This window comes from Momordica charantia, assembly GCF_013281855.1.
Source record: "Momordica charantia cultivar OHB3-1 chromosome 1 unlocalized genomic scaffold, Mcharantia_2.0 BLBB01000001.1, whole genome shotgun sequence".
Taxonomy (NCBI): domain Eukaryota; kingdom Viridiplantae; phylum Streptophyta; class Magnoliopsida; order Cucurbitales; family Cucurbitaceae; genus Momordica; species Momordica charantia.
The window spans coordinates 5,108,925-5,122,018 of NW_028275157.1; the positions used below are offsets into that span (position 1 = coordinate 5,108,925).

At 34.5% G+C, this 13,094-nt stretch overlaps 1 protein-coding gene across 1 annotated transcript; it reads left to right on the forward strand.

The window, feature by feature from the left end:
* Positions 1-9,460: 9,460 nt before the first annotated feature.
* Positions 9,461-11,904, forward strand: LOC148213152 (uncharacterized). The gene is made up of 8 exons (XM_088123328.1): positions 9,461-9,913; positions 10,138-10,247; positions 10,290-10,419; positions 10,559-10,783; positions 10,928-11,050; positions 11,122-11,212; positions 11,257-11,351; positions 11,449-11,904. The coding sequence occupies exons 1-8, from the start codon at positions 9,461-9,463 to the stop codon at positions 11,902-11,904; spliced, it is 1,683 nt and encodes a 560-aa protein (XP_087979454.1).
* Positions 11,905-13,094: the final 1,190 nt, after the last annotated feature.

The window sequence follows — 13,094 nt, forward strand, 5'->3', positions numbered from 1 at the left end:
AAAATAGTTGTTGTTAGATCTCTGATCATGTTTGCAGCTATTCGTGGCCTGTTTATACATCAATCGAATATAAAAGAATAACATTTTTTTATAGTAATTTAGACGGGATGTTATCCAACTTCAAAGTTTTGTGGTTACTGGTTAAGAGAAAAATGTATGCCAGCTTTAAAATTCTCTTTATAGCATTAAACAAGCTCTTAAAGTACTTTAGTAGCTTGTTTAATAAAAATTGTTTGAAGCTGATTGTGCACAAATTTATGTCATTATTACAAGTTGCTTTTAGTTTCACATTTTGGAATGAAAGCTTATATAAAACTTGGTGTTAAGATATAAGTAAACATGATAATGAGTTCTTCCTATGTTTTTATTGAGAAGATGTTAAAAGAATTTGATTGTTTTGATAGTAACATGTACAGACACTTTATGATGTTAATATGAGTTCTTTTTTTATTTTTTTATTTAAAGGGTGATAGTGTATCCCAATCCGAATATGCGAAAATTATGGATAGTATAATGTTTCTAATGAACTGTAATAGACTTGTATTGCATATGCTGTGAGTAGATTGGGTAAATATATTCACTATCCTGGTAAAGACCATTGGACTATTTTTCATCATTTGGATTACTGTTTGCACTTTAACAAGTTTCATTATGTATTATAAGGTGATTGTGATGCAAACAGTGTTATAGATAACGATAAAGTGTCCACTAGCGAATATGTGTTTCTAATCATATTTCATGAAATTAGCAAATTGTCATAGTGATTATTCTATTATACTTATGTGCAGAAGTGTAATTGTTATGTCATGAAATATGTTATGATTGTGGAGGAAATTTGTACTAATATCCCTACGTTGTGATTTGTAGGTTGCCATAGAGATTGCCAAAAATAATGTGTACAATAGCAAGAGAAGCCATATACGCCTCAGAAATTGAGTTTTAAAGCTATTGTTGAAAGGTGGAGTTATCTCCTTGGAGTATGTGAGGACTGAGAGGAACTTAGTAGATGCTCTCACAAAAGGCCTAACAAGGAGGATAATTCTTGAATCTTCAGTATTTATAGGATTAAAACCCTAATGTTTGTGATGTACTGTGAGAATATCGCTATAGCCTTTTAATTTGGTGGTCTGTATGGACTTGATAGATAATACACTCGTGTTGTGATGCACTATGAGAATCCATGGCCCTTTATTTGGGTGGTCTGCATGGATTTGATGGATAATGTGTAAAGTTTTCATAGTTCAGTTTTTTAGTAGTTTATCTCTGATAGACTTGATGAAGCAATAATGTAATTGTGAAAGTGGGCCACCCTCTATGAAAGAGTTATTTTCTAGAGCTTTCATGATGATCCGAGGTTTTATGTGCATGACAATTAATAGCACTTGGTTTATATCGCGGAACCAAAAAATAAATGATTAAAACATGTTGTGGGGGTCTCAACCATAATTATTGGAAGTTGAAGAGGTAACTCATTTTCACTAGTTAGTGTAATGACCCCAATTTTTATATGCCATTAATAATATAATATTGAGATAATTACTCATAAAACATAATTTCGTTAAAATAAAATAAGATTAAAACTTGTATTTTCATCTAAAAGTGAAAACGATAACTTAATAAAACTTAACTTATAAATCTTTAGCAGCGGAAATCACAAAATTATTATCCTTAAATAAAACAAGTAAAAATGTGGTATAGTCATAATTAAAAGTATAGATTATAAATAAAATTCAACTGTGTCTCATATCTCCTCCTCGTCAATGCCCAGGTCATCCTCGACGTTATTCCCGTCAACTATATAACTATCTGTAAAAAAATTGAAACAACATGGTATGAGTATACAAATACCCAGTAAGTAGTTCCCATCATAAGGAACCTTCATGCTCAAACACACACATCATGCTTATATGCATGTATACCTCAACCTAACATATAAACCAACGAACAACTTAACTTAAGATACTTGTGCTTGTTAGCATAAACTTAGATATCTAAATCCTTAATTTGGCGCCATGCTATACAGAAATACCCCATACCATAACCGTCAATTCCACATGTAATATTTATAAGGTAATTACCCCACATAAATACCATTAACATGAACTAATTTGTTTCCTAGGGCCCAGCCTTTAGCAGAAACCATACATGTCATATCATACATCTAGCTGCATAACATAACTGCTTAATTTGAGTATTTCATGCATAACATTAATCTTACCTAAATCCATGACACATAAGACTACTAACTTCACTACGAATGCAATGCATCACACATTATGTTATGCTTTACCTAAACATGATTTGCTATTAAACATACTTAAAATGACATGAGAAAGCCATAGAAACATAACATGTTTTGTAATACATAAAATTTAACCACAATCACCATTCAATAACAAAATATATTTAAGCAACAAGAATAACATAATTTCAATAACAAAACAATGCAACACATAACATAATTCACTTACAATCAACAATAATACAACAAAACATACAAGGCGGTAACTTATGATAGAATCCACTTACCTGAACTTCGTAAACTAAAGTAAATTCCTTAAAGCTTCCTAATAACAATTAGCACAACTAAAATTAGGACTCAATTACCTAAACTAAGCTTTCTCCAATAAGTTCTCATAACTAGATATGTTCACTATTCTACTAGTAGAAATCCTTTACTAATTAACCTAGTTCATAATATTCATAAAATATATATATAAATTTGTGAAAAGTAATTTTAAATCTTCATATTAGCCTCTGATTTATATACTATAATATCGATAAAAATAATTTACTGATTTTGCAAATTTACAAAAAAAAAGCTAGAGAAAACACATAGCACTAGTTTTCACAATTTTAAACCGTAGGTAAAACTAATCATAAAAATCAATTTTAATACATTCAAATACATTTTAGGTTAGTTTAAAGGTGCTGGTCATGATCTCAAAAATTCAGAATTAACAATCCAAAATTTGATACTAAACAAGCTAAAACTATGAAAATAACATAAACCGTTAAAAACCGTTATGAAGCAATTTTATGAACATTTTTAGGACCTTTTAAATTCAGATTTTCAGATCTCAAATCAACAAAAATAAGGCGTAAACAGTACCTATTTGATCTTAATAATGAACCCTTAAAATAATTTACATAAGGAAGAATGATGCTTACCGTTGGTGCGTTTTCCTCTCTACCGTAAAGAATAAAAAGAGAAAATTTCCAGCAACTAAGAGAGCTTGAAATGATGATGAAAACCTTAGAAAATGGATATGAACATGCTTAGGTTCTATAAAAATTATTAGGAAAAATCTACTTACAAAACTAGACTAAAAGAAACCGTTCTTATCGAAAAGACAAAACCGCAATGAATGATCCTTGAAGGGACTTGGAAAAGCAACCACAACTCCTCTAAGGTGTGATTTAAAACATAGGATAGATGATTGAGAGGAAATTTTCAGATTTGTTTAGAAATGTTCTTGGAGGAAAATGAATGAAACAAACATAGGTAACTTAAGGAGAATGACTTGGAAGATGAAACAAACATGAATCTTGGAAGATGGAACAAACTTCTTCTCTCTCCTCATGCATGACCAATTACTTAGTGGAAGGTGGGTTATATTGCCTAATCATGGTTATGAGTTAAATAAAACTTTCTATATTACCCCAATTAAGTTAATTTAATTAATATAGAAAAATAAAGAGTAAAATAAAGGTAATATGGGGCTTTACTTGGTTAATTACCTTAAAATAAAACTTTGGATAAAATGTATGAAACTTTATAAATACTCAAATAATGCTACCATTACAATTACCATATTTCACAACATTTATCTAATTACTAAAGTAGTATTGTTAATTTTGTTACTTAAATACAATTATAATCTCGCTAATCTTATTAATCTCTTATGCATATTTATTTTTTATTAACATACATAATTAATTAAACATTGATAAGATGAATCACTAAATTTTGTTGTAAATTTTTTTTTAATAAGTAAATAAAATTAACTTGAGCTTAATTAGTTAGAGTATTAGAAGCCTACAATTATTAACTACGATTTGATTAAAGTTTATTGGCATAAAGTTAATTAGATTTGACTAGCTTACCTAAAAAAAACAATAATAATATAAAGTCATGAAAATACCCTTATAAGTAATGCGGGGCATAACAGTTAGGTTGTTGTCTTACTTCTATGCATTAATTCAAATCGAAATATATTAATGCTTAATTTTATTTCCTTTATTTACTCAGAAATGTATCTTACCATTTATCATTCATGGGGATTGTTGGGAATAACAAAGGATAAATATGTGTTTAAAAAAGCAAAATAAGTAATCCTTCCCATCATATTCACGATTGCTTTAACTTCCTTCCTATATTAAAGTAATCATTTTTATCTATACTATATTAAGGGTAGGATCTTGAAAAAATATTTTAAAACCATTATACAATTTCTTTAATTTATAAATTTAAACAAAATATCATAAAAAATAATTATAAATAGTAAATTAATTACTTAATTATCAATAATAATTAGTTAATTAATTGTCAACTATATCAATTATATGAAATCTAAAATATTGGAAGATGTAAATCGTTGTTATTTAATTTATGAATAAATTAATAATTTTCACTAAGAATAATTAATAATTTTCGTTCAAGTCGTCACGAAACTTGTGTATTAAAGCTACATCTTAGTTCATATGTTAATTCCTATGTGTTTCACGGCACCAAAGTTGTAGGGTCAGGCAGTTGCCTCCTGAAATTAGTCAAAGTGCGGGTAAGCTGTGATAAAAAAAATTAATTCAATTAAGTTAAATAATGATGTTGGTCTAACAAGGCAAATATATCTTGGACATGTGTATTGATTTAGTCTTTCTTTTTTGTTATTTTATAATGGCTATATTTTTTTTTCTGTATTTGTTAATATTTTTTGTATTTATTATTAGTATTTTATTTATTTAAAATATTTGTGCATATTTTAATTTTAATTAAATGTCTTAGAAGTTAAAATTTTATAAGAAATTTACCATGTTTGATCTTGAAAAAAATATTTTAGACTATTATACACTTTCTTAATTTATAAATTTACAAAATATGTCATAGAAAATTAATGGTAAATAGTAGTTAATTATTTAATTAATTATCAATAATAAATATTACTTAATTGTCAAATATAACAATTATATGGGATCTAAAATGTTGGAATATGTAAAAAGTTAGTATTTAATTTAGGAATAGATTAATGAATTTTATTAATACTAACTAATAATAGAATTTGAACACTTCTAGAATTCCAAAAGATTTGTAACTTTTTAATCATTCATAAATATAAATAGGTATTTTCTTCCACAATTTTTCAAATACTTTGAGCTACATTTTTTCAAATTTATTTTTAGATCTCTCTTGCTCTTAAATCTCCAATTCAATAAATACATGATAAGTTCAAGTAGGCACGAAATTTATATATCAAGTTTTAGTTTTACAATTTAAGTTGAATAATGATTGCAAGTTTTTTTTTTCAAGAATGTATTTATTGATTTAGTTTTTAATTTTTAATTTTTGTTACTATTGTTTTTAATTTTTTAATTTTATAATTGTTATATTATTGTGTTTTTATATTTGCTAATATTTTTTTTTTATAATTAGCATTATTGTGTTTTTTTATTTAAAATGTTTGTACATGTTTTAATTTTAAATGAGTAACTCAAATGTTCTCTGGGTTAAAATTTTATAAGAATTTAGCATGTTCAATATTTAGCTCAAAAGTAAATATTCAATGTTTTTACACGAGTTTGATTAAAATTTCTTATAAACCACCATAAAATTTATAATTTTAATATACTAACTTTCCTTTTCATTAAAGTTAAAAAAATTATATTATCAACCAAACATATAACTATAATCTTTTAATAGCAATAACAATTTTTTTTAATGAAAATAATATTGATTTTAATTATTAATAAAATTATAAATTATATCCAATTAAAAACTACATTTTGTATATTTTGTTTTAACCCTAAAAAAAAACATTCTCTCTTCTCTCTCCTCTCTCCTCTGAGTTTCTTCTTCGTTTGGCTTTCTTCTTCGGCTTCGATCTTCTCTGGTTCCGATGTGCGGTCGGTGGCGATGGGGTTCTCCCATCCGTTTTAGTCGTCGACCGTTGTCATTCCGGAGTGGTGAACATGGTTTGATTGACCGTCTTCTAGTGGTGCTTTATTTTCGGGAATGTGGTTCTTTGATCGGTTCTGGTGTTCTTTGATCGTGGTTCTTTGTTTCGATCAGCGTCCGATTGGTGTGGTCAATTGTGGTTTGTGCATTTGTGTTGAAGCGTTCGGATGGTGCATTTGGTTTTTGGTAGCATTCGGCGCCTTCGGTGTAGTCCGGTTGGTGCATTTGATACTTCGACCTAGTCGATTTTGGAAGAAGTGTTTTGGTTGTAATACGGAAACTCCATTTGGCGAGGGGAGGTGGGTTGAAGCGTTCGGTGTTGCGGCATTCTTCTGTGCCAAAGGGGATCCCAACCAGAGAAGACACTGGCGCCGGTGGAAGCAAGTGTTTTGCCGGTTGTGGTTGCCGAGGGTTCTGGTGGCGTCGGCCTTCAAGGGACAGGTAAGGTTTCTGATGGTTCGGGTCCGCTTAAGGCTAGTACGCCTGAGGTTTTGGTTGGTTATGGTTTTTTAGTTGTTGATTCGTGTCTGAGTACCTCTACTTCGGTTCAAGCCGGCTCTCTGTCTCCTGATTTGGGTGCTGAGTCTTCGCAACTTGTGTTAGGTAAGGATAAGGTTCGTGTGGATGAGTCGCCTCGTCCTTCTTCGTGAGACCTTTTTGGGCCTGTTTCCTCTGTTGGATCGATATGGCAACCGTAGGGGGGGTGAGTAGGATTTAATTAACAAAATATAAACTTTTTAATAAATAAGTCCAATTTAAACAAAAATAATACACTTTTTGAGATATGCAATTTTAACAAAGTAAGATAAAATAAATTCTAAGGCAAACAAGAGAAATTTAAAGCAAACAATAAAATTCTAAGATTAATTGCAAAAATAAATAAGAGAGAGGGTTAGAGAAATTTGACACCGGGAATTTTTATAGTGGTTCGGCACAACTGTTCTACCCATTTCTCAAGCACCTCTTGAGTTGTAACTTGAAATTCTGACTCTTTCCACAGTAGGAGTCAAACCGGTATACTGCTCTTCACAAGAGCAAAGACGATCCTCTCCCCTTACAATGAGTTGGAAATTTCATCTTATTATTAAAAATGAAGCGTTGAGATAATGTTGAAAAAATAAATTAAGAATTATATATATATATATAATAATATATATATATATATAATAATGATAAAATAAAATAAAATACTTATTTATATATAAAATGAAGTGACAAGTTTTGAATTATATAATAATAATAATAATAATAATAATAATAATAAAATAACGTGTGTGTAAAAGAAATGTTTAATTTTTTTTTTATTTTCAAAGTTACCGTTTGTAACTTTTGAACTTTTTTTTAATATATTCTTTTCTTTTTCAATATATATATATTTTAAAAAAGAAGCTTGTCACTTGTCAGCTCTGTCCATGTCATCTTCTAGGGTATTTTTCCTTCCAATTTGTTTCGATCGTAACTTCTCCGTTTGAACTCCGATTTGGATGATCTAACAGTTGTTGGAATCATTGTAATGAGCTCTACGCTGTGGATACTTTAAAAAACTAAAATTATCAATAAATAAAAATTAAGTTTGTTATCATCAAAACATTGTTTAATTAATTAATGAATTTGAGGGCCAAAAAGCCAACATCCTCGTCGTCTCCTATTCTTGATTGTGTTCCCCCAATTCTGGTTGATGGGGAGCTTATTGCGGTTCCCTCGGATGAGGTTGTCTGTGATGGGGAGAAGTTGTGGGCGAACTCTTTGGTAGGGCAATTTTTGGATTCTCGTCCCCCGGTTGCTGTTGTATCGCGGCTGGTAGCTCGTATTTGGGCAAATGTGGAAGAACCATTTATTACTTTCTTGGACAATGGGCTTATTTTATTCCAGTTCTTGCATGATACGTCGTGTGATTGGGTGTTGTCCAATGGCCCTTGGCATATTGGTGGCAAGCCGCTTCTCTTTCGTCGTTCGACGCCTGTCTTTCTGTTTTGATACAGTGCCAGTTTAGGTTAATTTATCTAATATCCTGCTTGAATTGTGGACCCCACGAGGTCTCAGTACTATTGCTAGTATGCTTGGGACCCCATTATGGCTTGATAAGGCTATGTAGGAGCGTAGTCAGCCGTCCTTTGCAAGGATATGTATTGAGATGAAGGTTGCCTCCTCTTTTCCTACTTCTGTTAAAGTCCGTGTGTGCGATGTTTTATTCACTATTTCTGTTGTGTATACCTGGAAGCCTCGACGTTGTTCTCGTTGTTGTGTTTTTGGTCACTCAGATGCGGCTTGTCTTGTTTCTTCTAAGCAAGTGTGGGTTCCAAAGGTTTCACAGGTGGTTACTCTATACCCTCGTTATCTCCTCTAGCACCAACTTCTATAGCTCCGGCTAGGGAGTTTGTGTTTCCCGATAGGTTGCCAATGGTTTTAGATCCAAGGCCTGATCGACTTATTGTGGGTGGAAATCGTTTTGCTGCTTTGGTGACTAGTGAGGATGTTATTAAGAAGGTTGCTGACACAAGCCAGGTGGTGTGTACGAGAGATTATTCTACGTTGGTTGGGCGTTTTGATGAGCCTCAGGGTAAGGAGCATGACGGCTTTACTGCGGTTGTGTCCAGACGTGCTAAACATCGGATGGGTGGTTCCCCAAGTACGAGGATGAGTTCTTCTTCCCCTCTCATTTCTCATGTCTAGTTGGTGTTCATGGAATGTGTGGGGCTTGAATGCCGCCGCAAAAGGCCGGGAGGTCTGCTCGTTTCTGAGTAGTGTGGGTGCTGAGTTCTGCTGTTTGGTGGAAACTCGAGTTATGCATTGTAATTTTAACTTTGTTTTTCGGCCCTTTTAGGGCCATTGGCACTGTGTGAGTAGTTATTCTTCTTTTGATCATGGGCGGATTTGGATGATGTGGCGTCCGGGCTGTTATGTTTTTACTCGGCATACTCTTTCTTCCCAATTTGTGCATGGGGTGGTCTTTGACAGGGTCTCTCAGATTTTCGTCGGGCTCTTTGTGTGTATGCTTCGAATTCCCTTTTTGAACAGGCTTCTCTTTGGGATTTTTTGGTGTCTATTTGTTCGTGGTGGTATGGCCCTGGGGTGGTTATAGGTGACTTTAATGCTATTCGTCGTTTGTCGGAGGTTTTGCGTGGCAATCCGAACATGGTAGCTATGGTGTGGTTTGAAGAGACATTGCTATTGGCTGATCTTGTTGAGCCTCGTGTGTCCGAGCCGTGGTTTACTTGGACGAATAAGCAACAGTTTGATTCTAAAGCAGCTTGATCGTGTCTGGTTAGCCCGACCTGGATTGACTCCATGCTAGTTTTTGAGGTTCAAGTTCGAGAGTGGAATGTCTCTGGTCATTGCCCTCTTGTGTTTTCTGTGGGAGTTGTTATTCCGAGGAGGCGACCTTCCTTTATGTTTTTTGACCATTGTCCAACAGATGTGCAGTTTCTTCACTCTATTCGAGCTGCTTGGAAGTCATTTCTGCAAGTCTCACCTATTGTGAGCTTTTGCTATAATCTCATAACATTGAAACCTGTGTTGCGTCGTTTCAGTCATTCTCTGAATGCTATTCAGAAGGGTGTTCAGGAGGCGTGTGCTCGGATGGTGACTGCCCAAGCGTGGTTGTTGAGTGATCTTTTGTCTATTCCTACTCAGGAGGAGGAGAGGCTGACGGTGCAGGAGTTTTTGGTCTGGGCTGTGAAAGAGGAGGCCTTGCTTTGTCAAAAGTCTAGGGTCCAGTGGCTTTCCATTGGAGTGTTCGCGGTAGGGTTACTCAGAATGAGTTAGCTTCGTTGGCCGATGCTACGGGCCAGCGGGTTACTGACCGTTCTGAGATTTCTCAGATGGTGGTTCACTTTTATAGTAATCTCTTAGGGTCTGAGCCTATGGGTTATCGTGACTGATTGATCGGCCCGCAGGAAATTCTTGGTTTTGTTTGACCGGGTGAGTGTTGCGATGACTTGTGTTGTCCTGTGGCTGCTTTGGAGGTTAAGGATGTCTTGTTTTCTATGAGCTCTGGGAAGGCTCTCGACCCTGATGGGTTTTCAATGGGTTTTTTTGAGACGGCTTGGAGTATTGTGGGTGATGATTTTTGTCGGTTTGTGTTGCACTTTTTTTGACACCTCATTCTTGCCTTCAGGGTGAATGCAACGTCTATCACGCTTATTCCTAAGGTTCACAGTGCCTTGAGTCTGGGGGATTTCCATCTGATCTCTTGCTGTAATGTGCTTTATAAGTTCATTACGAAGTTTCTGGCTAATCGTTTGAAGGTTTGGCTCCCTAGTTTTATTAGTCAAAATCAATCTGCTTTTGTGCCAGGGCGTCGTATTGTTGACAATATTTTGTTTGTGCCAAGAGCTTTTGGGTGGTTATAATCTGAATAAGGGAGTGTCTCGGTGTGTGTTAAAGGTAGATCTTCAGAAGACTTATGATTATGTTCATTGGGATTTTCTTCTGGGTCTTTTGTTGGCTATTGGGACTCCTCCCTGGTTTGTGAATTGGATTCGAGCTTGTATCACCTCCCCCATGTTCTCGGTCGCTTTGAATGGTGCACTTGAGGGGTATTTTCCTGGCCATCGGGGTTTGCGTCAAGGGGATCCCCTGTCCCCATATCTTTTTGTTATGGCCATGAAGGTGTTGTCTCGGATGTTGAATAGGCTGCCGCCGAGTTTCCGATTTCATTAGAAGTGTGATAGGGTTGGGTTGACTCATTTATGTTTTGCAGATGACTTGATGATTTTCTCGCACAGTGACCTTAGTTCTTTATCCTGTATTAAGGATGTTTTTGCCTCTTTTGGAGAGTTGGCAGGTCTTGTTGCGAATACACGAAAGAGCTCGTTTTTCGGGGCGGGTCTTCCTGATGTTGACGTGGAGCAGTTGGCAGCTTTCTTAGGCTTTTCGGTGGGTTCTCTTCCTATGGGTTATCTCGGCGTTCCACTCATTTCGCACCGACTTTCCCATTGTGATTGCAGCCTTTGCTTGAGCGGATTGTTTCTCGTGTTCGGAGTTTGTCGGCTCGGGTGCTTTCTTTTGCTGGTTATTTGCAGCTTATTCGATCATTCTGTAGAGCTTTTAGGTCTATTGGGCCAGTGTGTTTATCCTTCCAGCTCAACTTGTTCATGATGTTGAGCGGATTCTACGTTCTTTCCTATGGAAAGGTCGCGAGAGTGGGCGATCGAAGGCTAAGGTGGTTTGGTCTGAGGTGTGTATTCCTTTGTGGGAGGGTGGTTTGAGTGTGCCTCATTTGGCTTCGTGGAATTCTGCTGTATAATGAAGTTGCTCTGACTTCTTTTTATAAGGGTTGGTTATCTTTGGGTGGCTTGGGTGGAGGTCTATATTCTTCGTGGGGATTGTTTGTGGACCGTTCGTGCCTCGTCTTGGTTCTCTTGGTGTTGGCGCAATATTCTTTCTATTCCCGATGTTTTTTCAACCTCTGGTTCGGCTTGCTATTGGAGATGGGCAACCGCTATTTTGTGTGGCATGATGCTTGGCTCCTTGGGGGTTCGATTTATCCGAGGTTTGGTGATGGGATTATATATGATGATGTAAGCTCATCCCGAGTGAAGGTTGCCTATTGTCTATTTCTTGATGGTTTGTGGCGCTGGTCTCGGGGGTCGGCTGATCTTCGCCAGCTGGTCTCTGAGGTTTCATCTGTTCCAGTTTTAGTTGGTGGTGTTGATATGCCTGTTTGGATTCTCATGTCGTCCGGTCTTTTCTCGGTGTCGAGTGCGTGGGGGGTGTTGCGGCTGACCTAGCCTCCTGTTCCTTGGTTTTCTTTGCTTTGCACTACTACAAATTGGCTTGTAATGTCAGTTCTTAACTGACATCATACATATTAGATGTCGGTTCCAGAGCCGACATTAACTCAGGTGTCATCGTACCGTACAATGTCGTTTACAAAATAAGGTCGGTTGTCAACTGACATCAAATGAACCGACATTGTAAGTGTTCGATGTCGGTTATTTCAATGTCGGTTCCCAACCGACATTAACTTTGGTGTTAGCCTATGTGTCGGATGGTCTACAATGTCAGTTTCAAAATGACATTGATTGTCAATATAATGTCAGTTAATAACTGTCACTGATAGAATTGACATTGTACCTTTGTAACTGACATTGTTTACATTTAATAATGATGAACAATTACAATGTCAGTTGGCTACAATGTCAGTTCTAAACTGACATTGTAAACTGACATTGTGAACTGACATTGTTTTTTAAAAAACCTAAAACGAAAATATTAATAAAATATTGTATATACCATAATACCTACAAAAACCTATATCAAAACATTTCCCACCAAAAAATCGTACAAAATAATTAATAATTTCAACAATCAACCAGAACACTCTAATACAGTTAATAAGTTATCAATCTTAGATATTAATGTAATAAACTAAAAATATAGATAATACTTACATATTCACAACATATTTAATGTCTTCCTTAATAGCATGATGCAAAGAATCCAAAACGTAAACCATATTATTATGCATGTCAACGACACATAATGTAAAATGACTCCTATAAAATAAAAAAGTTAACAACATAGTAATATTTAAAAAATTTAAAATAACTAAAAGTATGATAACCACAAGATTTTGAAAACATTGTTTCTTACCCGCTATTGTAAGGTATCAAATTTTTTGACTTGTTTGTCCTAAAGCGACAATCATTGACACAGACATGAATAATCTTCTCAAACTTCATTCCAAGTATAGATAATATCTTTTTAGCTTTGTACGTAGATGTTGGGGATTTCATTCGGTTGTGGTAGTATATCATGTAAAGTTAATAATTCAATGAAACTTTTATCACTGCATCCATATTTAGCTTTCAAGTTATATAATTTTAACACCCCTAAGATTTTAGTGAAATTTTTATTACCTTAATACAATGGTTTCTATGCATCACCCAATAGTTGTACTTTTGGCTATTTGGCTATT